Source organism: Coffea arabica, chromosome 1c (genome assembly GCF_036785885.1).
Source record: "Coffea arabica cultivar ET-39 chromosome 1c, Coffea Arabica ET-39 HiFi, whole genome shotgun sequence".
Taxonomy (NCBI): Eukaryota; Viridiplantae; Streptophyta; class Magnoliopsida; order Gentianales; family Rubiaceae; genus Coffea; species Coffea arabica.
The window spans coordinates 18495260-18521374 of record NC_092310.1 but is presented as its reverse complement, the minus strand read 5'-3'; the positions used below and the strand labels follow the sequence as shown (position 1 = coordinate 18521374).

General features: G+C 43.3%; 1 protein-coding gene across 1 annotated transcript; it reads right to left on the bottom strand.

The window, feature by feature from the left end:
- Positions 1-17851: 17851 nt before the first annotated feature.
- LOC140004796 (uncharacterized) lies at positions 17852-19547 on the bottom strand. Its single transcript, XM_072044941.1, has 3 exons — positions 19458-19547; positions 18605-18976; positions 17852-18397 (listed from the first exon to the last, which is right to left on the bottom strand). Exons 1-3 carry the CDS (start codon positions 19545-19547, stop codon positions 17852-17854), a joined length of 1008 nt encoding a protein of 335 aa, XP_071901042.1.
- Positions 19548-26115: the final 6568 nt, after the last annotated feature.

Sequence of the window (26115 nt, the reverse complement as noted above, 5' to 3'; positions counted from 1 at the left end):
ACTCGAGTATACCAAATTCACCCAGGGTCAACCTATCGCCCGACCGAGTCCGCTTCTGGCTCGAGTCGATCGGTAACAAAGGGCAGTGACCAGTTCAGCCAAACGGCTTACATTCATGCGCAACTAGCATTTAATCATTAATCATTGAAAATTTCGTATTTATTTAGGTCGAGTGCGATAAAGTACACACTCGCCTAGAAAACTCGTTTTAACAATCATTGAAAGCACTTAACACATTATCAATCAATAATAACAAGCCAATTAATCAAGGAATACAGCAACAAGGAACACTCATATGCAAGCACGCATGATATGAAAGAAAACAGCTCAAAAGTAACTTTGGAAACAGTTTAAAGGTAACTAATGCAAGAAAACGGTTCAAAAGTAACTGTGGAAACAGTTCAAAAGTAAATAATGCAGGAAACGGTTCATAAATAACTTTAGAAATAGTTTGAGGTCACTCACCTCTATGGCTCAAAAACCATCCATCATATATCATTGTCTTGCTCAAATCCAAGTCTTAGATCACAAACTCAATGCAATTAAATCCTTTCAAAGTTCGGACAGCACTTCCCCTAAATTTGCTTACTTTTCCAGCCATCAAGGCTTCATTATTTCCTCAGCCAGTCCCAAAGTCACACAAATAAGTTCATTCAATAACCGTTCAATAAGCTCCAAGTAGTACGAGTACAATTCAAGCTAGGGAAAAGTCCGGAAATGAAAGTTAAGCTCAAAACTGGATTGAGTGACCTTCTACATTGTTGTAGCCCTGTTTCATAGCTTCGAAACGGTGGGTCTTACACCCCCATCCGATAATCGTAGTGAAATTGACGCCATTACCGCAAAGTAAGGACAAAACAGTTTTATTTTCAGGGCCAACGCTAAAGCCATTGTTTGAATTTCTGGTTTGCTATAATGCTTGTATATGCTTATGAAACCCTATTGGGGTTGTGATTGGCATTGCTTTATGACTCGTTATTGAGTCTCATTGTACTTGCTTATGTGTTCTAGGGCGTGACGGTGGTTCACGACATTCCCCTGACGGAAGTGCATGACATAGCACTTAATTGCTTAGTGAGTATACTACTCACTTACTTGTTATAATGTGGCTTTGTTCCATGTGTATTTGATGCCTTGAAGGCTTAATTGGTTATTGGAAGTGATTGAGGTGAGGGTGTACTTGACCGCCCTCACCCCTTGTAATTTCCTTCATGGCTATTTACTGTTTTACTGAAATACTGCAATTGTTATATGAGATACTGAATTCCATGCATGGAAACTGATTTGGTGTCGTTTGGACGAGTATCCAACGGCTTTACTGTATTACTGAGCTCAACCCCATTCGGTAGTCAATTGGATCGAGCCGGCGAGGGCTTGGTCGTGAAAATTGTCATGCCACGGGGACTGTACTGGGGAACCTTGTAGTAATGAGACTCTTGGTTCCGGTATACTCGAGTATTACCAAAAGCTACTGAATTGGAGTGCGGGCCCGGTTGGGGTATGTTGGGTGGAAGGAATGGAAGTAAAGTGAGGTCTACGGTTTGGTACTCTTAACATTGACGGAGGGTCAATGAGGTTGGATCAAGATTGCAAGCGTGGAAATGGGCTCTTGAGAGCCGACCGTATCCTTTCACTGATTTGCTTTACTTCGAAATTGCATACTTGAATTGAATGGTTATGCTTATGTGATCTTAACTGTTATTGTGGTAGTTGCTCACTGGGTTTTAGCTCATTCCGTGTTATTTGTTTTCCTTATAGGGATATAATTACTTTTGGGAATGGATTGGATAGTTAATTGCCAAGTTGAGCATGTAAATGTCTTTTATATAGCTCTTGAAATGAAACCCTAATGTGTAACGGGTTCATTTCCTTTTGATAGGCAAACCGAATATGTACTTCCTTAATGAATGGTTTTGGCCTGCCACTATGGTTGTAAATGTTGAAATTCAATGTATATTTATGTTTGGATGATGTTTGGTTGGATTTTGGAGTGACACGACTTTCAAATGGAAAAGAAAAAAAAATTTGGCGAAGATGAACAGTGCCGAATCCGGCCAGGAATCCGGCCAGAAACTGGCCGGATTGAAGGCCGGATTGCTTGGAAAAAAAAAATCCGGCCAGACAATCCGGCCGGAATCTTGGCCGGATTGCCGGCCGGATTGAGTGGGATTTTGGAAAATTTTTTTGAATGCTCTCGGCCTTGTATCCGGCCGAGAATCCGGCCGGAAATCCGACCAGATTCCGGCCGGATTCTGACGTGTCTGCTACTGTTCATTTCGGCTTCGATTTTCGTTTTTTTTTAATCTTGTGATTTTGACTTGTTTGCGCGCAATGGTATGTTCCGGAACGTAAAAGATCGACGTGAACTAATCCGTAGTCCTGGCGAGAGCTGGGCAGGCAGTCCGCTAACCCTTTTGGTTCGCCTTTGGGGAAAGTGGGGCTGTTACACAATGGACCTAAATTAGGCATTTTAATGTTTAAATACTCAAGTGATAGTTATTAGTACTATCGTTATAAGAATTTTTCAGAAATTTCGTCTTATCGCGCATAAATTGGAAGTACGCGTTTTTACGCGCGCGATTTAATTTAGGAACTTTAGACCCTTATTTTGGGACAATTTAAGAGTGAATAATAGTTATATGAATATAAGTGCTTTAGAGGTTTAGTGCACTAGTGAAACAAACGCGCGAGAAAATCGAGCCCTAATCGCGCCAAACGCACCCTAATGTGAGTTGACTAATGGGTGATTTGAGGCCACAAGTTAATGTCTTCTCTTGGAAGCTTAGAAATCTGATCACACTCTCTCTCTTGCTCCCTCATCTGGCCGGCTAACAAAGGAGAAAAACAACTCCAATTCCATCCTAATTTCTTCACCAAATCTTCTCCATTTCACTTCAAATTTCAACCACTCTTAGCTAATTACTTGGAGATTACATCAAGCTAAGAAAGAGGGCTGCTATCCACGGTTTTCTTGAGCATCTAAGGGGCCGAAATTTCTGTCTATTCATCAAGGGAGGTAATGGACGATCAACTCCTTGAATCTTAGTTTACGGAAACTCTATTACACGTATAAACTCTTGCATGCATGTGGGTGGTCTTGTTTATGGTGGATTTGTGTTGTGTGGGCTCTATGAACTCCCACTTTTGATGGAAGGACTGATTTGATGTTGGATGATGAAATTAATGGTGGTTTAGTGCTTATATTAGTAGATTAATGTTGTATTGTTGGTAGAAAATCAAAGGAGGTGCTTGGAGCAAAAGTGACCGTTTTACCCCTGCCTTGTCCGACCATTTTGTGCACAATTTTGAGGTTCTAATAACTTGATTATGTTGTTTACATGTTATTGTGAGTGTGTACAAAATTTCATTGAAAAATAACATGATTTGGTTGGTCAAATGAGTTGATTTCCAAAGTTAGCAAAACTGGAAAATGAATCCCGTATTGCCCAGGCAGTCATTTTGTATCGGCTATAACTCTTTGCTCCGATGTCGAAATCAAGTACCATTTGTGGCATTGGAAACTAGACATTCCCAGATTTCCATTGGTACCAATTTCACATTCTGGTTCCACTTGAGTGAGTCACACCATTCGATTGAAAATCACTGTCCTGTTTCGTTTCTCTCCAGGAGACAGGACAGGACTTGTATCTTGATGCTCAAAAACGAGCTGTTTGTGGATAGAATTTCAAAATGGTTTCTTCTGATAAAATTCAGCTTTATGAGATAGCTTTCCAACACCATCAACCACGCTCAATTCCAAGTTGAATTGAGTGAGTTGTGGCCATATTGCAAAACTGATGCAGTGAGTAAAAATCCTCTTTTGACTAGTTGAATGGCCTAGCTTGATTTGGGACTTGTTGTTTTGGAAACTTTGATGTCCAACATCTACCAAACTTTATATTAGATGTTCCTTGGACTTTGTTTTACAAATAAACCAGATTTGGGTTGGTTGCATTGGACAAAATGTTTAAAAAGAAAGAAGAGCTAGAAGACAGTTTTGCCTTGGGAAATTTCTTGAACTTTCATGGTTTAGTTAACTACCTTCTCGTGTGAATTTTCAAATGAAATTTGATAGAGGAGTGGTCCTCCTATGGAGGTTTAATTGTGCAAAATTTGGTGATATTCTAAGACCATTTTGATATGCAAATGATGCCCCGAAATTGCTCTTCGAATCTGGAAAACTTTTCCTTTTCTCTTAGCCGATTAGCCAAACTTGACTTGGGACTTGTCATTCGAAATTCTTGGTATAAATCACCTACCAAATACAGCTTGGATGTTTCTTAGGCATTATCTACGCAAATGAACCATATTTGAGAGGTTTTTAGTGGCCAAATGTTTGAGAAAAGGAAAACAAAGGTACGAGGCAGATTGCCTTGGAAATTCTTGAAAACTTCAACAGTTTTGTTAATTGACTCTTCGTGCTAGATTTTGCTTGAAAATTTGCAGAGGAATAACCCCTATATGGTAGTGTAATACTGCTAAATTTGGTGCCGTTCCAAGTCCGTTTCAGTGTTCAACCAACGTCCCAAAGTTCATGTTTAAATCTGGAAATTCTTGATCGAGGAGGAAATTTTAGCCAACTTTGAGCTGCTATATCTTGGTGCTCGAAACTCCGTTTCCCGTTCCGCTTGTTTTGTTATACTCTTGGATTGCAACACTAATTGATTTCCAAATTTCAAAGGTTAGTTCAAAACAAGTGAATTTTACCGAATTTCCAAAGTTGGCCAAAAAACCAACTTAAATCTGTCTTGGTAATTCAAGTTACCAACTTTGAGCCAAAATTTGAGTGCCTTTCACTTACATTCATGGAAAAGTGCCTTCTAAGAACTTTTAGTACTTTCAAAGAGGTTTCCAATGGTACCAAGTTTTCCCATTTTTGACATGTAGAATGTGAGATACGATTTTTCAAAGTATCGTATCAAACCTGAAAATTTTCCGAATTTCCAAGGGAAGGAAGTTTTCAAATACTCCTTATTCCTTCAATATTACTCGAACATTTTATACCTGATTTCTAAAATGAAATCTCGATTGCTCATGTACTTTAAGAAACTCCACTTGAACCTCGATTTACGAGTAATTGAGGTTCATTTTCATAAGATTTCCTTAGATTGCAGTAGCGTACAATCTTCCTCAATAATTAGAGATTCGTAGTGATATTGAGTGGTACTTGATTATTGTTTACTCAGGCACTCGAGGGAATCTCCAAGAGGAACTCGGAGCGGACACCTAAACGCTTGTTTGAAAACTACTCGCTTGTTTTGACTAGGTGAGTGTTCCATATAGGAATACGTAATTGAATAAGTCTAGGACACGCTTATTTCATGATTATTAAGTGTTAAGTGCTATGTGTTAAGTATTTACCATACTCATGCCTATTTAAGGAATGTATACTTGCATTGTATATCTACATGAATTGGTTAAATGATTAACCATATCAAATGACCATATGAACTCGATACATGCTTAACTTGCTAGATTGTTTACTTAGCCTACTTGATTTTGAGAAATGGAGTCGAGTGTGTACTGTATCGCACTCGTTCTCTTTTGAGATGAATAACTCATGCTTGGAAATGCTCGAATAACATGACTTGGTATGCTAAGGTTGCATACGTCGTTGGAGTGAATCTCCTCGACTCTCACATGGTAAAAATGGGAAACGGCCAATGATGGCCTATTCATATGACAAATGCCTGTCAATTAACCGTCACTACTCAACCGTTAACCGTTAACCGTTTACCAACCCACATGACTACCTAATTACCTGACTATTTGCTCACATAATTTCCAATCTACATGACTATTTGATATCCGTGAATTATATGCTTCCATAAAATCAACTTGTATTGCTTACGTGCTTACGTGTTAAGTACCCACTTGATTACTTGATTATCATGAATCCCATGTTATATGAAGCTGTCCATCATTGTTAGGCGAGTGTGTACTTTACCTCACTCGACCTACTCAAATGATGAATTATACCTTTTGTCGAATTACTTGGTTACCGTGCATGTTGTAAGCTCTAAGCTGAACTTGGGCTCTGCCCTTGGTTACTGACCTACTCGAGCCAGGACTGGGCTCGGTCGGGTAGATTGGAACCCTGGGCCACCGTTTCGGTATACTCGAGTATTACCACTGGAGGGATAAGGCGATGGCCAGACCATACCGTGGGGATCTGGAAGTCATAAGGTGCAGATGACCGACAGAGTTCCACTGGAACACCGTATCCTACAGTATATGTTTACCTGGTATCATGATAATTGTTTCATGCTAAAATGCCAATATGAAATCCTGAGCTATGCCTGTAATAAGCTCCAATCACTCGTGAACTATACATGCCAATGTTTTGAACCATAATAACTGTCTCATGATAAATGTCTCATACCATGATAAATGTCTCAAATTACCCGTACAATGATTATCACCTCATGATAACATGCCATTTGTGTAACCTTGAACCATGCATATGATATGCCCAATCAACTTGATTTATTTGAACTGTTAGAGTGTCTTGGAATCTCACTGGACTGTGTAGCTCATCCCACGTTGTGATTTTCTTTTACAAGGTTCGAGACCAATGGTGCTCGTGAGTAGTACTAGATTGTTTTCTTTTGAAGACTTTAATTTTATATTATAACGGATGGCTATTGTACCCTTTTCCGTTGGGTTGTATTTAAGCTTGAAGCTGCATAATTGTAAGTGTGAGATATTTGAAGTACTTTAATTATGTATTGAAGTTACTTAAGGTATTTCGGGCTTTTGAATGATGGATTGTAGTGAGTCCTGGCGAGAGTTGGGCAGGCGTCCCGCGGATACCCTTTGGTTCGCCTTAGGGAGAAGTGGGGGCGTCACAATGGCCATCCAAACCCTACCTTCCTCTTCATCGTCAAACTGCAACGTTGGCGTCAATCAAGACGGCAACGGCGACGACTGCCTGTGTTCCAAACCACAAGGAAAACTAGAGGAAAGCAACAAAAAAAAAGAGGCGGCGGAAAGTCGGAAAAGCAAAAGAAACAGGGGATTGAACAAGGGAAACGAAGTGAAGAAAAAGAAACAAAAAATAGAGAGCTTCGGCGAGGAAAAATCAAAAGAAAAGAACCAGAAAAAAAAACAGAGAACGAAAGAAAAATCAAAGGGTAAGTGAGGAGAGGTCTGAGAGCCACGGAATTGAAAAGAAAAACGAAGCAAAAGAAAAAAGCAGAGGGTAAGAAGAGAGCTACGAAGAAACAAACGAGAGAAAAAGAAAGGGGGCAGCGCGGACGAGACGAAAGCAGAGGTCTTGTGGCTGAGAAAGACAATAGGACAACAGAAAGCGGCGGAGGAAAAACTGAAGCTGCCAATACCTCGTCGAAGTCCACCGCTGCCATTTGCGAATCCTAACCGAGAGAGTTGTGTGTTGTGAGTTATTCTTTTCCTTTGAATTTCATCTTTCTCTCCAATCACAAGCTCTTAAAGCTCTCAAAGCATGGTTGCCGTGGCTATGATTGTCGCAATTTCCCTTTTGATTGCCTATAATTTTCTGATCGTACATGCTTTATGGTTTGATTGGAATGAAATTTTTGTTTCTGATAAACTGTGGGGCTGGTCATAGATTCAATTAAGCAAAAGTCACTGAATTTTTTCAATGCCTTTCTATTGTTCGATGAAATGCCCAACCGAGAGTTCGGTTTGAAAGGATGAATTGATTTCTAATTTGCACACGTTCAGCCGGTCCATGCTTGCCAAAATGATTGATTCAAATGGCTCTGTTTTGCGTTCATTTGTTTGGCATCTGTTCTGTTTCTCTTTTTGCTTGATGTTCCTTTTGTATGGATTCAAATTGATGACATGAGATTGTGTGAGAAGGAGTTTGTTCGTGTTTCATTTTCTTTTCAAAGTGGTAATCGAACTCTGCTGTTGTTTTCCGTCTGTGAAGAGGATGGGAATGGCGGTCTAATGTTGAAATCATTTTGGAAGAAGATGACTAATTTACAATTTCTATTCCTCATGTTCCTCTACTTTGTAATTTAACCACAGAGTTTTAGGACCTCATAATTTGACCCTAAGACTTTTATAAAGACTTTCAATTGGGTCCCTGCTATAATTTGAAAGTGGTCCTTGAACTTTATCTTTCCTTCTATTTTGGCTCCAAAAGTTCTGGAAATCGTGATTTAGCCCTAAAAACTTTCTGATATTTGCGATTTGGTCCTTGACAGCTTTAATTTCGCAACTTCATTGCTTGTTTGCTTCAATTAGCCACCATATTTTGTTTAAATTGCATTTAATTCATAATTTTAAGGGCTTTATGACCAATTGAGCTAGCTTGTGTTTGTATATTTTCTTTAGTTTTCTCAATTAAAGCAATACCTTGACCTTTTCTTTGTTTTTGGAGGATAAATAAGTAATTTCACTCCATTAGGGCTCCAACTCCAAGGAGGTACACTCTATCCCTTATTTCTTACTCTATTTGACCCTACGTGCCCTATGTGACTTTACGTGTTTAATTGCATGTCTCTTGAATGTTTTTCTTTCATTATTTTTGTTATTTATTTATTTATTCGCTTTATTGACTTTAGTTTTGTTTATTCATTTTTAGTTCAATTTTGATCATTTGAAAGACACTTGAATGCCAAAGTTGTAATAACTAGGGTATTATTTTATTTATTTCTTTCCCCATTAGATTGTAGTAGGGCCTCCCAAATGTAATAGTTAAGGGTTTATTTGCTTCATTTTGCTTTGTGTGTGATCTGCATGCCTATGTGCTATGTGTTATCGCTTTCTTATTGCTTTGGCATCTAGATAAGCATGCTTATGTGCTACGTGCTGTGTCAAACTATGTGCTTTGCATGTCTATTTGCTTTTATCATTATATCTGATTATGTGGCTGGAATACACGTCACCGTGGCTAGTCCAATGCTAGTCATGGTCTTCCCCTCGATCTCTTACAATGTCCAATGCTTGTGAGAGAATGTTAGTGAAGGGCTAGTCCAATGCTAGACTCAATAGGGCCGTCCTCCTTTCGCTAGTACATACTCGCATGCCCTCACTATATTTCATCCATTTTTCCTTTTAGTATTTTACGTTTTGCATGAACCCTTTACCATTTTCCTGCATTTGAAACACAATCTTTAGGACTTTGCATTTCATCCTAGTTATTAGGCTCATTTGCTTGCATAGGTTAGGGAGTCACCCTTTTGATAAGGAAAACGGACGAGTATGGCTGCACAATAGCCTTAGCACGCTCGTTTTCTTTTTAACCAAAAGGAAAATTAAAAGTCACGATTTTAGGGTCTCCCCATACCCGTCTTGCTTTGTATTCCTTTAGGGCTCATGCATTTCATATTATCATTTGCACACTACCACTTTTTACCACTATCACTTCACACACTCTCACTTTCTACATATTATCACTTTACACACTACCATTTTACCCACTATCACTTCACACACTCTCACTTTATACATAGTACCACTTTGCACACTATCACTTCACCCTTGCACTTTACACACCTATTTTGCACATTTGCACCTAACACTCGTTTTTACACTCAAAGACATTTTTCTCATACTCTCATTTTTTCTCAGTATTACTCGAGCATTCATTTGTATTTAGTCATGACCTCTTTGAGGATTCGCCATTGGCTATCACAATTCATGTGATTAGGAACAATCGAACCTCAAAAGACACATTTTGCCCCGTTCAAACCAATCATTAGATTTAGATTTGTATTCATGTTAGACACATCCAAATGCAATACATCTTTTTGGGTAAAAATTAGGAAAATTATCACTAAATCACGCAACTAGCTTAGGCTAGGATAAAAGGATGCCTTAGACTTCGTCTTTGCCTTCCCTTTTATCAACCGTGACCCCCGAACTCGTCTCTTTGATTTTCGTAGACTAGGAGTCATCTAAAAAGATTTTTTTTTTAACTTCATTTTTTCAAAAACTACTTTTTGGGTGACTTGGTACACCCCAACTCAATACCAAGTGGTGACTCCTACTTTTCTGTTTTAAAAAAACCTTTTTAGATTACCATTTTGGCCAAACCGTCGCATTTAAAAGTCCCATGGCCTTTCCCTTTATTTCTCAGATTCGCACGCTTCACATATTTCATGCACACTACACATTATGATTTCAAACGACTTCTTTTCATTTTATCAAAAAATGGGGCGCGACATATATGTGACATATTTATTTGGGAATGTACATTCTCTCATGTTAGGCTAAGTTTACTTGTTTTTGGTTGGGTTTCGAACGAGTGTGAAAGTTGATCGAGAAAAGAAGAAAATTCTAGCGAGAACTGTTCATGGAATCCGGTCGAGAATCCGACCAGTTTTTGGCCGGATATCTGGCCGGATTTGCAAGGGAATTTGAATATTTTTGGGGCTGAGATACTGCCTCCAATCCTGCTAAGAATCCGGCCGGAATCTGGCCAACGGCACTTCCATTTTGTTATGATTTTTCGTGAGAACGTTGTATCAAAAATTGATTGTATCTTTTAGTTCGGCTCAATTGGGTTCTGAATGTTTATCTTCTCGATGTTCTTTTGAGCATTTGGTAGGGTTTACGTTTGTTCCGGATCCGTAGTCCCGGTGAGAGCTGGGCAAGCGGTCCATCAACCACTTTGGTTCACCTTAGGGTGAGGTGGGGCTGTCACACAAGACTTGGCAAGTTATTTGAGATTCTAAATGTGAGGAAGAATTTTGAAAGTGAAAAATGTTTAATCGATGCACCTGTGTTAGCCTTATTGAGCGGAGGAAGTAGTTTTGTGATTTATGCAGATGTTTCAAAGGATGGTTTAGAATGTATATTAGTAATACATGATGAGGTGATTGTATATGCCTCTAGAAAGTTAAATATCATGAGAGAAAGTAACCAACTCATGATTTGGAGTTAGTGGCTATAATAGTTGCATTAAAGAAGTAAGGACATTACTTATATGAAGTAGACATGAAACTGATTAAGTTACCATATGACTTGGAAGTTAAAATGCCTATTGGGGAAAAATCAAGGCTTGATTGCTAGTTGAATGAATAGAAATTGTGAAGTATGGGTTGGAAAATGTGAGTTAGTGACTGATCTGGTAGACTTGACCATTAAGGGAATGATATTGCCTTAGGTGTGAATTTCGAGGGCAAAATTCTTTTAAGGAGGTGAGGATGTGAGGACCCGAAATTTTACTTATTTTAATATTATATTACTGATTTACTTAATTATTTATTCACCCGTTTACCCCTAATAATTTATTTCAACCATTTTAATTTCATTTGTATGGAACAATGTCTTCCTTGTGTTTTAAAATGTTTCGTTAGAAAAAATTTATTTTTCGAAAGCTCGTTTAGTAAGGAATAACGAGTATACATTTTTCGAGGTAAACTTTGATTCGAGAGTGTAATTACCTTGGAGAATTAAGGATGAGCAATAGTGGACTAAGAAGAGTTAATTAAGAGATTAGATGTGATTAAGTTAAATAAAGTTTTTATTACGCGTACGTCGATAATTTCTCGAAAGTGGTACCACACGACAAATTGGAGACTTGAAAAATTAATACTAGATTCGTGTGAGGACTCGCAAATTTACTTATTTTAAATTCCTATTACTAGCTTATTTAAATATTTAATTATCCGTTTGCTCTGAATATTTTATTCCAACCTTTTTAGACCCAATTACATGGAACTATGACTTGCATATATTTTTAAAAAAATCACTTGTTACAAAATTTAATTTTTGAAAGCTCGTCTAGTGAGAATAGTGAACACGCGTTTGGAGGCAATAATCGATTTGAGGGTACAGTGAGCTTGGAGATTGAAGACTCATACATTAGTCTCGAAATAGGTATTTTTATGTTTAAATACTCAAATATTAGTTAGTAATACTATCGTTGTAAGAATTTCTTAGAAATTTCATTCTATCGCGCACAAATCGGAAGTACGCGTTTTCGCGCACGCGATTAATTGAGGGACTTTAGACCATTATTTTTAGACTATTAAGAGTGAATAATAATAGTATCAATGGAAGTGCATTAGAGGTTTAGTGCACTAGTGAAACAAACTGGAGAGGAATCGAGCACGAAACGCGCGCGAAGGGAGAGTTGACTTTTGAACACTTTTGAACCACACATGTAAGTTTCTCAAGAAAGCTTCATTTGCAACAAAACACTCTCCTTTCTCTCTCTCTCTCTCTAACAGCCGGCCATCTTCAAGGAGAAAACAACCAAAATCTTCATCAATTCTTGCTTCATTTCTTCATCAAATCACTCCAAAATTTACACACAACTTGCAAACCACTTGGAGATTAACTTAAGCTAGGCAACGAGCTTGTTTCTCATGGTTTTCTTGGGTTTAAGGTGACCGAAAATTTCTGCTCTAGCCATCTAAGGAGGTAAATGATGATCAACCTCTTGAATCTTGGTTTATATAAGTTGTATTGTACTTGTGAGCTCATAGATTCATATGGATAGCTTTATATTGTTGAAAATCTTATGAGTGGACTCTATGAAATCCCACAATGGCTTGATGAACTGATTTGATGAGATTTGATGTTATTTATGTTAGATTAGTGCTTAATCTAGTGAAAATAAGTTGTGTTGTGAAAGAAAACTTAAAGGAAGTGAGATGAGCAAAAGTGACGATTCTGCTCCTATTTTACTGTGACCCTTAGTGCACTTTTTTATGGTTAAATTGACTTGATTTTGATGTAAATATATTGTGTGGGTTGTGTGGAAAGTTTCCACCAAAAATCATCCAATTTGGTTGGCCAAAAGTTGAGATTTCGAAAATGTAGCAAAACTGGAAACGTAACCAGAGCCTTTCTGGCAGTGATATTTTTCAGCCATAACTCTTTGCTCTGATATCAAAATTGAGTGCTGTTTGTGGAATTAGAAACTAGACATTTTTAGTTTTCCAATGGTATAAAATGCATGCCCTGATTCCATTTGAGTGAGCCGTACCAACCTTGTAAAGTTTCCTGTTCTGTTTCTCATCTGTACTGGAAGCCCTATTTTGAGCTGCGACTTGATGCTCAAATATGAGCTAGTTGTGGATAGAATTTTAAAATGATTCCTTCTGAGAAATTGTAGCCTTATGAATGTAATTTTCAACAACACTAACCACGCTCAATTCTGAGTTTAATTGAGTGAGTTGTGGTCGGATTTCAGAGCTATCTTTGTGAAAGAAAACCCTAATTCTGGACTGATTTATAGCTAATCTTGATTTGGGACTTGTTGTTCAAAATCCTTGGTGTTAATCACCTACCAAACATATTTTGGGATGTTTCCTAGACTTTGTCTTCATAAATGAATCATGTTCAAGGAATTTTCATTGGCCAAATGTTTGACAAAAGAAAAACGAAAATGCAAGGCAGATTTGTCTTAGCAAATTGTAGAACTTTAATAGTTTTGTTAACTGACTTCCCGAATGCATTTTTCCATGAAATTTGACAAAGGAATAGCCCTTATATGGTAGTGTAATCATACCAAATTTGGTGCCATTCTGAGTCCATTTCAATTCTCAACCAAAGATTCAAAGTCTATATTTTAAACCTGGAAAATGGTCTAACAGTCCCAACTTTTGGGTAACTTTGAGCTGCTATATCTTGGTGCTCAAAACTCCAATTGTTGTTCCACTTGTTTTGTTTTAAAATTTGATTGTAACTCTAATTTTGTTCCAAATTTTAGAGGCTAGTTCGCATTGTGTGAATTTTACCGAATTTTCAAATTTGGCCAAAAAAAACCAACCCCAAAACTGTCTTGATAGCCAAAACAGCGACTTGAAGCCAAAATTTGAATTTCTTCTATTTTGAATCATGGAGAAGTGTCTTATAGAAAGTTTAGTACTTTGGAAGCAGTTTCCAACGGTACTAAGTTTTCCAATTTTGGACTCACAGAGAGTGAAATACGATTTTTCAAAGATCGCTCGACAAATCTGAAATTTCCAAACTTAAAGGAAATTGAGAGTTGCGACCTCTCTATTTTCCTTCGATATTGCTAGACCGTTTTACACTTGATTTCAAAGATGAAAATCAGATTTCGCTTGTGTTTTAAAACCCCATTTTTGAGCCTTGATTTACGAGTAATTAAGACTCATTTTCGTGAAATTTTCTTAGATTGTACAAGTGTGCAATCTTCCTTGATAATTGGGGTTTATAAGTGATAGTTCATTATTAATTGCTCAGGCACTCAAGAGGACGTTCAAGAGGATCTCACGGAAAACATCTAAAACAAACGCTTGTACTTATTTCTTGATTACTTGGTGAGTGTCAAGTGTATGTGAACTTGATACGTGCTTAATTGCTATTAGTGATTGGAGATTTTGAAAATGCTGAGTCGAGTGTGTACTTTATCACACTAGTTCTCATTTAAGTGAAGTGTACTTGAATTACTTGGCATGAAATGCTTGAATTGCTTAAAGTGACTTGTTAAGTGAATTACGTGAAGTGTTTACGTGACTATTTATGCTATGGCTGCTGATGCGACGGCCAAGAACGCAGTCCGAGCTGAGCCGCTACGAACCGAGTTGGGTGAGTGGAGCCGAGCTGAGAGGGGCAAGTCGAACCGACTATCCTGCGAAGAAAGAACAACGGCGGGGCTAGAGTCCCCGGGGTAGCTCTGACGGTCAAGTCAGTAGAGCTTATGAGTAGGGTAATCGTATAGAGACTGTAGATGGTGTACCTTGAGTTGTCGAGTAGTGCTATATTTATAGGCTGGAGGGAGAGAGTTTTCTTATTGCATTTTGAGTCCTAGTCAAGGGGGGGTCTTGCTAGGGTTTCACCCGTGGATCCCGAAAGGTTTGGGAGGCGCGGCCCGTTAAGCCCACACGGCTTGCAGGGCGGCCGAACTGATGCTCTCTATGTCCGAGCTGCTTTGCCCGAGCTGCCATATCACAACATCCGAGCTAACACGTGGCTATTGGAAATTTGCCCCACTACACTAGCCCTCCTTTGAATCCAGAGTCATCGAAAGGTCGCATGAGTCTGGACCAAACTACGAAGCATCAGGTTGGCTTGGCGTGGGACCCACGATTCCCGGTCACATCCCTGGTTCGGGTAACTGCCATGTCTACTGTCATAACCGTCACTTCAAGGGTCACGTCCTCTCACAATGGCGGTTGTCAGCTCAACCGTCTCCCAAGGTGACAGTTTCCTAGCAATAAATTTGAAATTTCAATTCGGGACTCTTTGTCTTCCCGCCCTGGTGGCCTATAAATAGGCCCCACCAAACGTCATTTTCACACTTCCTTTCTCATTTCTTTTTCTTCCAAAGCTTCATCAGTTCACTCCCCGCTTAGTGACTTCATCTGAGAGTAGCGCCTCCTTCTAAGCACCTACTAGCTCTTCTCCCTTATTCACTAATAAGTCTTCTTTCCCTTTTATGTCTTCCTCTTCCACACACTCAGACCTTACTAGCTCGGCACCTAGGCGTAGAGTAGCCCAACCTACCTCCATAGAAATAATTTCTTCTTCTTCTAGCTCTTCTTCTTCTAATTCATCTGGGTCTGTGTACCTACCTTCCCCAATACCTTCTCCAGCCCACAATATGGACCAACCTGATCAACCTGCCCAGCCTGACGCTGGAGCTATTCCCCCAGTAATTCCACTGGAGGCAGTCCCAGCTCGCGCTAGGGCAGGCCCCTCTAGGGGGCCTGAAATCGACTATGGGAAAATCGAGATCATCCCACCCCTCTTGGACCAAGAGGACGTAGACGAGTTGGTGGGGAGGTATGACATTCTCCCCCAGTTCGAGGCTAGAGCTGCCCAGCCAGAGGAGTACGCGTGTCGACCTCCTCCTGAGTTTGTGGCCATATATAGAGATCAGCTTGTGGCTGGTCTCTGTCTTCCCATTCCTCACTTCCTCTACGAAATCCTGACCTTTTGGGGAATTCGAATAACCCAGCTCGTCCTTAATGCGGTCAGGTCGATTCTAGGCTTCTTCATCCTGTGCCGCCTTCTTGAGATCCCCTATTCCTTGGACCTGTTTAGGTCATTCTTTCAGATGAAGGTCAGCGGACCAGTTCACGGCTGGTTCTACTTTGCTCATAGGATCAGAGGAGAGCTCCCAACCCGTGAACTGTTCACGTATGTCCCTTCCTCCATTAAAGGCTGGAAGGCTCAGTTCTTCTTCGTGAAGAACAGGGGCTTTCCTCCCCTGACCTGGAGGGAGGAGACCCAGGTATCTGACCCAATTCCCTCGCCTCTGCCAGCGGCAGAGTTGGACCGCCTGGTCAGCTCGGGAGCTCAGCTGAAGGTGAAGGAATTTAACAATGCCCAACTCTGGTCGGCAGGGCTGATTTGAGCAGAGGTGAACGACCCTGCCCCTGATCTCCGACCTCTTACCCCAGAGGAGCTGACAGCTTGTAAATCCTTGATCTCGTCCTCTTTTCTTTTGCGAGTTCTACTATGTTGTGCGAACTGACTCTTTTTCCTGTCTTGTAGTGAAAAGATTTTCCCAACTGCTGAGTATAGGAGGAACGGGTAGCTCGAGCACGCCTGCTCCGACGCCCTCCACAGCCCCTGGCAGTGCGGCTCCACCTCCGCCACCAGTGCCCACTCCCCAGATGGCAGCTCAGTCATCGCCTGAGGAGGAGCCCAAGAAGAAGAGAAAGAAGACAGTGGCCAAGAAGGCCCGGATCGAGGTGACCTCCCCTCACCCCCAGGAGGAACCCTCAGCTGCCCTCGCCCCTCACTATGAGGTGAACACCGCCGAGCAGCAAGCCTCGTCAGAGTCGCCTCCAGCTATGTGGCGAATGAGGAATGTGATTCCTCTAAAGCCTCCTACCGAACTGAGCTCGCACCCTAACCCCCAGCACTTCTGCCCCAAGTGGGGGTTGTCGGTGAATGACCGAGCTCAATTCCCAAAAGTGGCTCGGGAGCTCATCAGGGGGACGGTGCTCCCACGGGACCACCACTTCATCCAGCTCGCGTCCAACCTTGAGCTGCTGGAGCACTTCTACCTGAGTGCAGCCCAGGTACCTCCTCAACTGGTGCTTCACTGAAATTTCTTTAACTTGTTGGTTTCTTATTCTGTGTTTGATCTGCAGCTCAACGTTGCTGGAGTCGAGCTGGCGCAGCAGTATGAGAACATGGGGGAGAATCTCTCCCAGGCTGATGCTGCTAAGGATAGGCTGTCCAGTCAGCTCGAAACAGCCGAGGCAGGGCTGGAGTCCGTGAAGAAGCAGGTCGCCGAGTCTCAGGCCGCTTGTGAGATGGAGAAGAAGAAGACGGCCGAGCTGACCGCACAGCTGGAAGCAGAGCAGAGGAAATCAGCCGAGCAGTCCAGTCAGATCGAAGCGGCACGCGAGGAGGGTCGCCTATTAGGGGTCAGAGACTTCAAAAAATCTGAGGATTTCATGCAGGATCTTGCCATTCTCAATGGGCCGGTCCTGCAGGTGGGGTACGCCCAGGCCATGCACGACGTGCAATCTCTGAACTTGCCTGGGTTCGACCTGGGTAGATGGTCTAATTACAACCCCGAAGCAGTTCACCAGATTGACAGGCTGGTGGAAGGCTACACGCATGGCGTGACCTGGCCGTGCTGATCGCCGACCCCATCCTGCCTGCGACCTCCGCCGAGACCGAGCAGGAACAGCAAGGGGAGAACTAGGTAGTGCGTAGCGTAGGCATAGATAGGAACTAGGCCAGGGTAGGAACCGAGCTGGCCAGCTCGTTTTTGTATGGCCCTCCTTTTGTATATCTTTTCCGAATTGAATATATAGTTCCTTGTTCAACACTTAGTGAAAGTTCTTTATTTCTTCTTAGAATCTTGAATACATTCTTATGAGCCCAAGTATTGAGCTAACAAAATGTCGAGCTAATCTCTTTATCTGTTACCACGCAAAAAAGCTTCCTAGCTCGGCCTTTTCCAGCTCGGGCAGAACTCTTAACGAAAGAGTCTTAAATTTGAGTTGTGCCAGGTGCGCGGAACTTCATCCCCATTGAGATGAGCTAGCTTACAATACCCCGCACGATCAGCTTCCTTCACCACGTAGGGGCCTTTCCAGTTCGGGTTTAACTTGCCCGTGCCCCCAGCTCGGCTCACGGAGTTTCTGCGCAATACCAGGTCCCCTAGTTTGAAGGAGAGGTGTCTTACTCTAGCGTTGTAGTACCGCGCAACCTGTCTTTTGTACTTGGCCATTCTTATACACGCTTCTTCCCTACGACACTCGAGCAGGTCTAGGTTGAGCCGCATCTCTTCCTCATTATTCTGGACCGCAAAATATTGCACCCTGCTTGAGGGCACTCCAATTTCCGCCGGGATTACTGCTTCGGTTCCATATGTTAGGACAAATGGAGTTTTCTGGGTGGCCGTCCGAGGTGTAGTCCGGTAAACCCACAGTATGGTGGGCAGCTCATCCAGCCACCCTGTCCGAGCTGACTCTATTCGCGTCTTCAAACCGTGCAGGATGGTTCTGTTAACATTCTCGACCTATCCATTAGCTTGTGGGTGCCCCACGGAAGTAAAGTGCTGCTGAATACCGAGCTCGAAGCACCACTCCCGGAAGGAACTGTCTGCGAACTGTCGGTCATTATCCGAGACTAGGACCCGGGGTATGCCAAATCGGCAGACTATGCTCTTCCAAAGAAACTTCTGGATCGATCTGCTATTGATCGTATTGAGTGGCTCGACCTCTACCCATTTAGTGAAGTAGTCAATAGCCACTACCAGATGGTCATAACCTCTTGGAGCTCGAGGGAAGGGGCCTAACAGGTCAATTCCCCATTGGAAGAACGGCCATGGGCTATGGAGAGGAATCATCTCCTGGGTCGGAGCATGGTGAATTGGAGCGTGCAACTGGCATGACTTACATCTTGCCACCAGCTCGGCCGAGTCCCAGAAGATGGTGGGCCAGTAGTATCTAGATAACATTCCTTTCTTGGCCAATACCCTTGGTCCGACATGATTACCACAGACGCCCTCATGCAGCTCACGCAAGACATAGCTCCCTTTCTCTGGTGTTACGCACTTTAACCTCTGCTGCAAGTAGGATTTCCTATATAGTACTCCCTACATGAGCACATACTTCTGTGACCTGAGAAGAACTTTACGGGCCTCCGTCCTGCTCGGGGGAGCTTTCCATGAGCTAGGTACTGGACAATGGGGTCCATCCAAGAGTTTACCACCTGGATGACTGTAGCGTCTAGCTGCTCATACGCCCAACTTTAAACGACTTCTACCAATATCTCCATATTTAGAGTGCTAAACGAGGTAGATGCTAGATTGGACAGGGCATCAGCTCTCTTGTTTTGGCTTTGTGGGATCTGGTAGAGAATGAACTGCTTGAACTGGTCCCTCAGCTCATGCGCCTTGGCGACGTACTTCCTCAAAGGCTCTTCTTTGACCTCGTAGCTTCCCCCCCACCTGATTCACTATTAGATGCGAATCGCTGTAGACTTTTATTGATTCAGCTCCTAATTTTAGAGCCATCTCCATCCCCGCAATCAGAGCCTCATACTCAGATTCATTATTAGAGGCCCTAAAATCGAACCTTAAGGCATAGGCCAGCTCTTCCTGTTGGGCTGATTAGGAGGAGACCTGCTCCACATCCTTCCTTGCTTGACGCGCCGTCCATGTACATCGTTCAGATCGGACCTGTTCGTCCTGCAGCCTCTATAGCCTTTTGGGTCGATGTAGCCCTCTGGCCAGCTCGGCCTTGACTGCTTCCCCAGAGTGCGTGACCTCAGCAGCCCTTCCGGCCTGTCCGACCTGGGCTGTTTCTATGGTCTGTTCAGCCTCGACAGCCTCTCTGACCTGCTCGGCCTCAGTTGCTTCTCCGGCCTGTTCGACCTCTGCTACCTTATTGGCCGAGGCGACCTCAGCAGTGTCTTCAGCCTGCTGGACCTCGACTGCCCCTTGGGTCTGAGTAGCCTTGGTAGTTTCTTGGGCTTGTAGGGCTTCGGTTGCTTGTCTGGTGCGTATGTCCTCAGCAGTTTCTTTGGCCTTCTCGGCCTTACCTGCTTCTCTGGACAGGTCAGCTTTAGTCTCGTACGATCCAAAGGAAACGCCTTCTGCTATGAAGTCTGCCAGGGCTTGGGCTTTAATTGCTATCCTTGGCTGATACCTGAGTTCATACTCCGACAGCTCTACAGCCCACTTCACCATCCGCCCTGAGACATCGGGCTTAGAGAGAATCTGCTTCAAGGGTTGGTCCGTCACCACTACTATAGGGTAAGCTTGGAAGTACGATCTGAGTTTCTGAGCTGCATGAACTAGTGTCAAGACATACAGTTCTATTGCGGAGTATCTCGCCTCGGCCCCTTGCAGGGCGCGACTAACATAGTATACGGGTTTCTGTACCTTGTCTTCCTCTCGTACCAGTACAGCACTAATAGCTTCCACCTCCACGGCCAGGTAGATGAACAGGGTTTCACCCTGTTCAGGGGAGGTTAAGGCCGGCAATCGAGCGAGGTGGGCCTTTAGCTCGTCGAATGCTTTCTAGCACTCCGATCTCCACTCAAACCGCAGACCTCTTCTCAAGACCTTGAAGAAAGAGGAACCCCGAACAGCTGACTTAGACAAGAACTTGTTCAAAGCTGCCATCTTTCTAGTCAGGCGCTGTACCTCCTTAATATTTCGGAGAGGAGCCATGTCCACAATGGCGTGGATTTTATTCGGGTTAGCTCTTATCCATTATTTGGAAATCATGTAGCCTAGGAATTTTCCCGACCTGACCCCAAAGGTACACTTCTTGGGGTTTAGCCGCATCCGCGAGCTCCGAAGAACATCGAAGATCTCCCTAAGATCTGCAATGAACTGCTCCTGAGTCCGGCTCTTCACCAACATGTCATCCACGTAGACCTCCATGTGTCGACCGATCTGGTCCTTAAACATTTATTGACCAGCCTCTGGTAGGTCGTGCCCGCATTCTTCAACCCAAACGGCATGGTGACATAACAATAGGTGCCATTCTCAGTGATAAACGAGGTCTTCTCCTGATCCTCCTCGTCCAGAGCTATTTGGTGATACCTTTGAAAGCGTCCAAAAAATAAAAGATCTCATACCCTGAGGTTGAGTCCACGAGCTGATCAATCCGCGGGAGGGGGTAGCAATCCTTTGGGCAAGCCTTATTTACGTCATGAAATCCACGCACATCCTCCAAGCTCTTTCTTCCTTCTTGACCAGCACTGGATTAACCAACCAGGTCGGGTAGTAGACCTCTTTGACGATCTTAGCCTCCAACAGCTTGCCTACCTCACTTTTGACGACCTCATTTCGTTCTGGCGTAAAGTTCCTCTTTCTCTGCTTTATAGGTCGGGCGTTGGGGTCCATGTGCAGCCTGTGAACTGCTAGTTCGGCAGGAATCCCGGGCATGTCGTCAGCACTCCAAGCAAAGATCTCCGCGTATTCTTCTAAAAGAGTTTCCAGCTGGTTTCGGATCGATTCACTTAGGCAGGTGCCGACCCTGACCGTGCGCTCAGGTTGCTCCGGGCAGACCGGCAGATCAGCCAGCCCCTCATCCGTCTCCAGTCTCTCTCCTTTCTCCATGGGCTCCCAGGGCTCCAAACAAGCTGTCTGAGTAACCAATTTCTCCTTGCCCTTGAGAGTGGCAATATAGCAGGCCCTTGCCACCTCTGGATCTCCGACCACTTCCGCTACCCCAGCAGGGGTAAGAATCTTCATACTGAGGTGCAAGGTGGAGCAGACAACTCAGAGGGCATTCAGGGTAGGCTGCCCCAGGATCATGTTGTATGACGAGGGCTCCTTTACCATAGCGAAGTTCACTGGAACAGTTCAGCACTTTGGTGACACTCCTACCGTGACCATGAGGGTTATCATTCCCTCCGGCCTTATCGGGGGGCCAGCAAAGCCAATCAATGGAGTTCGGACCAGGACGAGCTGTTTGTCCTCCAGCTGCAGCTCTTTAAAGGTCTTGTAGTACAGCACATCGATGGCACTACCATTGTCAATGTATACCTTCTTTACCTTGTAGTTGCAGGTGATGATTTCTATCATGATGGCTTCGTGGTTGTTATAGGCCAGAGGGACTGCATCTTCATGTCCATAAATGATTTTCTCGTACATCTTTAATCGTTTGCTCAAACTCTCCCCACTGGGAGGGGGGCGGTTATGCCGCCGAGCTGTATGACTATCCCCTCCTACTGGTCCTCCTGCAATAGTATTGATCACCCCGGCCAGATTCTGAGCTTCTTGTTCGGGAGTTCGGCCACGGGGCCCCTGAGGTCGATCACGGGAGTAGCTTAGGTGCTCTGGTTTGGGCCTCCCCCGTCGTGGGTCAGTTCGCTCATCACGTATGAACTGCCCGAGGTGGCCCCGTGTGATCAACTTTTCAATGTCTTTTTTGAGGTGGCGAAAATCCTCCGTATCGTGTCCCACATCTCGGTGATACGCATAATACAAACTCTGATCCCGCTCGCTCTTGTCCCCGGCCCTTGGCCGGGGAGGTCGGGAAAGCCCCTTTTGTTCCATCACAGCGAGAACCCGAGCTCGAGGTGCGGTGAGGGCAATCTAAGACTTATCTCCTCCCATGGGCCGACTCCTAGGCAGGAGTTCATAGACATTCTTCCGTCCCTGGCCGTGCCGCGCGTCTATCTGGTCGGAGTTCCTCCTGCGCTTATCGTCCCTCAGTCTTTCCTGCGCGCTCTTCAGGCGATTGGCCTCCTCAGCATTGGCCTTCTCGTGAGCTCGGTCCAGCATCTCCCTAACCGACTTGGGAGGTCTTTCCACGAGCTCGGTGTAGAGCTTCTGTTTACGCAACCCATTGATGAAGGTAGCCATGACCACCTTGTTATCCCGATCACGGACTTGGAGGGACTCGTTATTGAAACGTACCATGTACTCACGCAAGGACTCCTCAGGCTTCTGCTGGATGGTCATCAGGTGAGCGGTGCTTTTGGAGAAGGCTCGCGACGATACGAACTGTGCTGCGAACAGCCGCGCGAGCTGGGCAAAGGATCGGATAGACCTGGGGGGAAGCCCCTGGAACCATTGACGTGCCTTTCCCTCCAGGAACAGTGGAAAGGTCTTGCATCTGACCGCGTCCGCGGCCGTTTGTAGACGCATTTACGTCATAAATGCAAACAGGTGGTCCTCCGGATCCGTGGTTGCATCGTAAGATTTCATGCTCGGTATTTTGAATTTCGCGGGCAGCGGATAGTCCTCAATATCGGGCACGAAGGGAGAAACAATGTACCTGTCCGCCTCAGGGTCCAACAGTAGGTCCAGCTCGTCCTGCACTTGGAGCTGCTCTCTCCGCTAGGAGAGCTCTCCCCTTGAGAACCTCCGAAAGGGCTCCGGGTGCTCAGTTCGGAAGTGCTTGTGGGAGGGTTCCACGATCTCGATCTTGTTCACGTGTGAGCTCCTTACGCATCCTCTTAAGCCGGGGATTTGGACTCCCCGCTCTGGATTCTGATAGTCCAACTCCTTCCACCCCTTGGACCTTAGGTTCCTGGTCATGATGACCTCCTGTCTGTCCCTTGAGGTAGTCCATGATAGCCTCGAAGGTAGGTAAGTTTTCTGCCACCGTCTGAACCAGCTGCTCAGGCGGGATTCGTGAGAGCCCCACCCCCTCGTCTCTAGGAGTCGGACCCCGAAGGGAGTTCTGAGGGCCGCTTCGCTCATTCCCCTTGGATCCGTCAACGTTCCTCTGAGACCTAGTCCTTGGTATGATTCGCAAGAGAAGAATTTACGTGTTTTCCACAGACGGCGCCAATTGATGCGACGGTCAAGAACGCAGTCCGAGCTGGGTGAGTGGAGCCGAGCTGAGAGGGGCAAGTCGAACCGACTATCCTACGAAGAAAGAACAACGGCGGGGCTAGAGTCCCCGGAGTAGCTCCGACGGTCAAGTCAGTAGAGCTTGTGAGTAGGGTAATCATATAGAGAACTGTAGATGGTGTACCTTGAGTTGTCGAGTAGTGCTATATTTATAGGCTGGAGGGAGAAAGTTTCCTTATAGGATTTTGAGTCCTAGTCAAGGGGGAGTCTTGCTAGGGTTTCACCCGTGGATCCCGAAAGGTTTGGGAGGCACGGCCCGTTAAGCCCACACGGCTTGCAGGGTGGCCGAACTGATGCTCTCTATGTCCGAGCTGCTTTGCCCGAACTGCCATATCACAACATCCGAGCTAACACGTGGCTACTGGAAATTTGCCCCACTACAACTGCATAAGTCGATTGGAGTGAATCTCCTCGACTCTTAAGTGTAAGCATGGGGGACGCCCAATTCTCACTGGCCAACCTTGGGCTCGAGCCGGCATGGACTTGGTCGGACTCCTTGGTGAACCATGAGAAAAAAATAAGCTTGACATATTGAGAGGTCTTGCTTGGCATACTCGAGCAGTGTCGTCTCAAACAAATGAAAGGTGGGCCCGGTATAGGGATATGTAACGGTGAACGGGGACATGATAAATGAAATTCTACGGACTATAACCTACCCGATTGATGGAGTGTCAATTCGTGGAGGTTCTTGATCGTGCAAGTGGAAAATAACTCCTGAGAACTCCTATATTCTTGAATTGTTTTTGTTTACTTTTCTAGCTCGAATTGTTATTTACTTGAATATTATTGCTTTACTTGTCAATTGGGATTGTTACTCGAACAACGTGCTTGCATGTATGTTTTGTTGGCCTCACGAGCGATTGCTCAGCCTCACGAGCGATTGCTCACCCTGTAGATTTGTTCTCCTTAACAGGTATGGACATGGAGTGAAAATCGGAGAAACCCTTTGGATGTACTTTTGTATTAGGGTTTTAAATGTAATTGACTAAACATTATGGTTGTTGTATATTTTGGGAATTGATGTATCTATTGGGAACCTAATGTAAGAATTGGATAACTAATGTATCTTAAACTCGTGGTGTAAGACTTGGATATTCGATTATGGAAACGACTTTTCTTTATTAGACTTGTATTAATTGTTATGTATCGTTAAGCTTGAATCGAATTAATGGTGATTGGAATTAAGTGGTGCTCTACTGGACTGATTACACTACTTTGAAAGTTGATGGAGTGTCAACTATTTCCTGGCAAGCTATGGCCTATGGCCGAGTTAGTTTGCAGGAGCGACTGTATCCTTATGCTTGGAAATGTTGAATATCTATTCAATTTGCTACTTGAAGTGTTATTGCTAAGTTTTATGAATTTTTATGCACGCTACTTTGATATTTCAAGTTTTATATAATAGCCAACTTGCTATTTGGTTTTGCATGAGGTTTTGGAAGTTTACTGAGTTTTGACTTACCCCATTAGTTGGAGGTACGAGCATAGGTGTGAGGTTGGGACAAACTGGTGTCGTCTAGTTTTTGACTTTTATGATTGTACTCGCGTTAGTGTTCGATTAGGGTCTGAAGCTCAACTAGTACTTGAACCTTTTGTCATATTTGGGAATGTATGAACGTTAGAGACAGACATGAGTATGAATGTACATTCTAAGTTTAGGAACTGTTGTTTCATTTACGTTTGAAATTATAATTTGTTTTCTTGAAAATGAGAGTGGGTGAGTCCTGACGAGAGTTGGGCAGACGGTCCGCTAAACCCTAGGGTACGCTTCAGGAAGAAGTGGGGCCATCACAAATCCTACAACAACAAAATCCATAAAATAATTCCTTTTCGTTCATTCATCAGACTATATTAACAGTTTACAGTTAACAAATTTAGCATCCTAATCTATAAAAACCTTATGAGTGGCGTGGACAACACCTACCATGCACTGCATGGTGAAAATTGCCTAGTTTACCTCTAATTCATAACATGCACAGAATACCATTACTTTTCCTTATTGACTCTTGCCGTTATACGTAAGCACTTTCTTCTTTCCTTTTTTTAAAAAAATTTTTTTTCCATTCTTATTTTGTTAGTTAACTCTTCTTAAACTCACACAGTATCAAATTTATAATTTTTCTTCAAACTTCTATCTTCTATATCACTATTTGTTGCCTTTTTTTTTAATCTTCATTCCTTTTATATGGAAGAACTAGGATTATATCTTGTCTAAGAAATGATGTCGAGGGTTGAATTGAAGGAAGTAAGGGATTGAAGAGAAGTGAATAAGAGGAAATTGAAATCTAAAAAGCTGCATAACTATACTGGAACAAAACTTTAAGTAGATGAAAAAGGTTCAAACAAATGTGGATTATTGCGGCAACGGTTAGGAAAACAAATTCCTTTGTGATATTAATTGTGTCTTAACATTT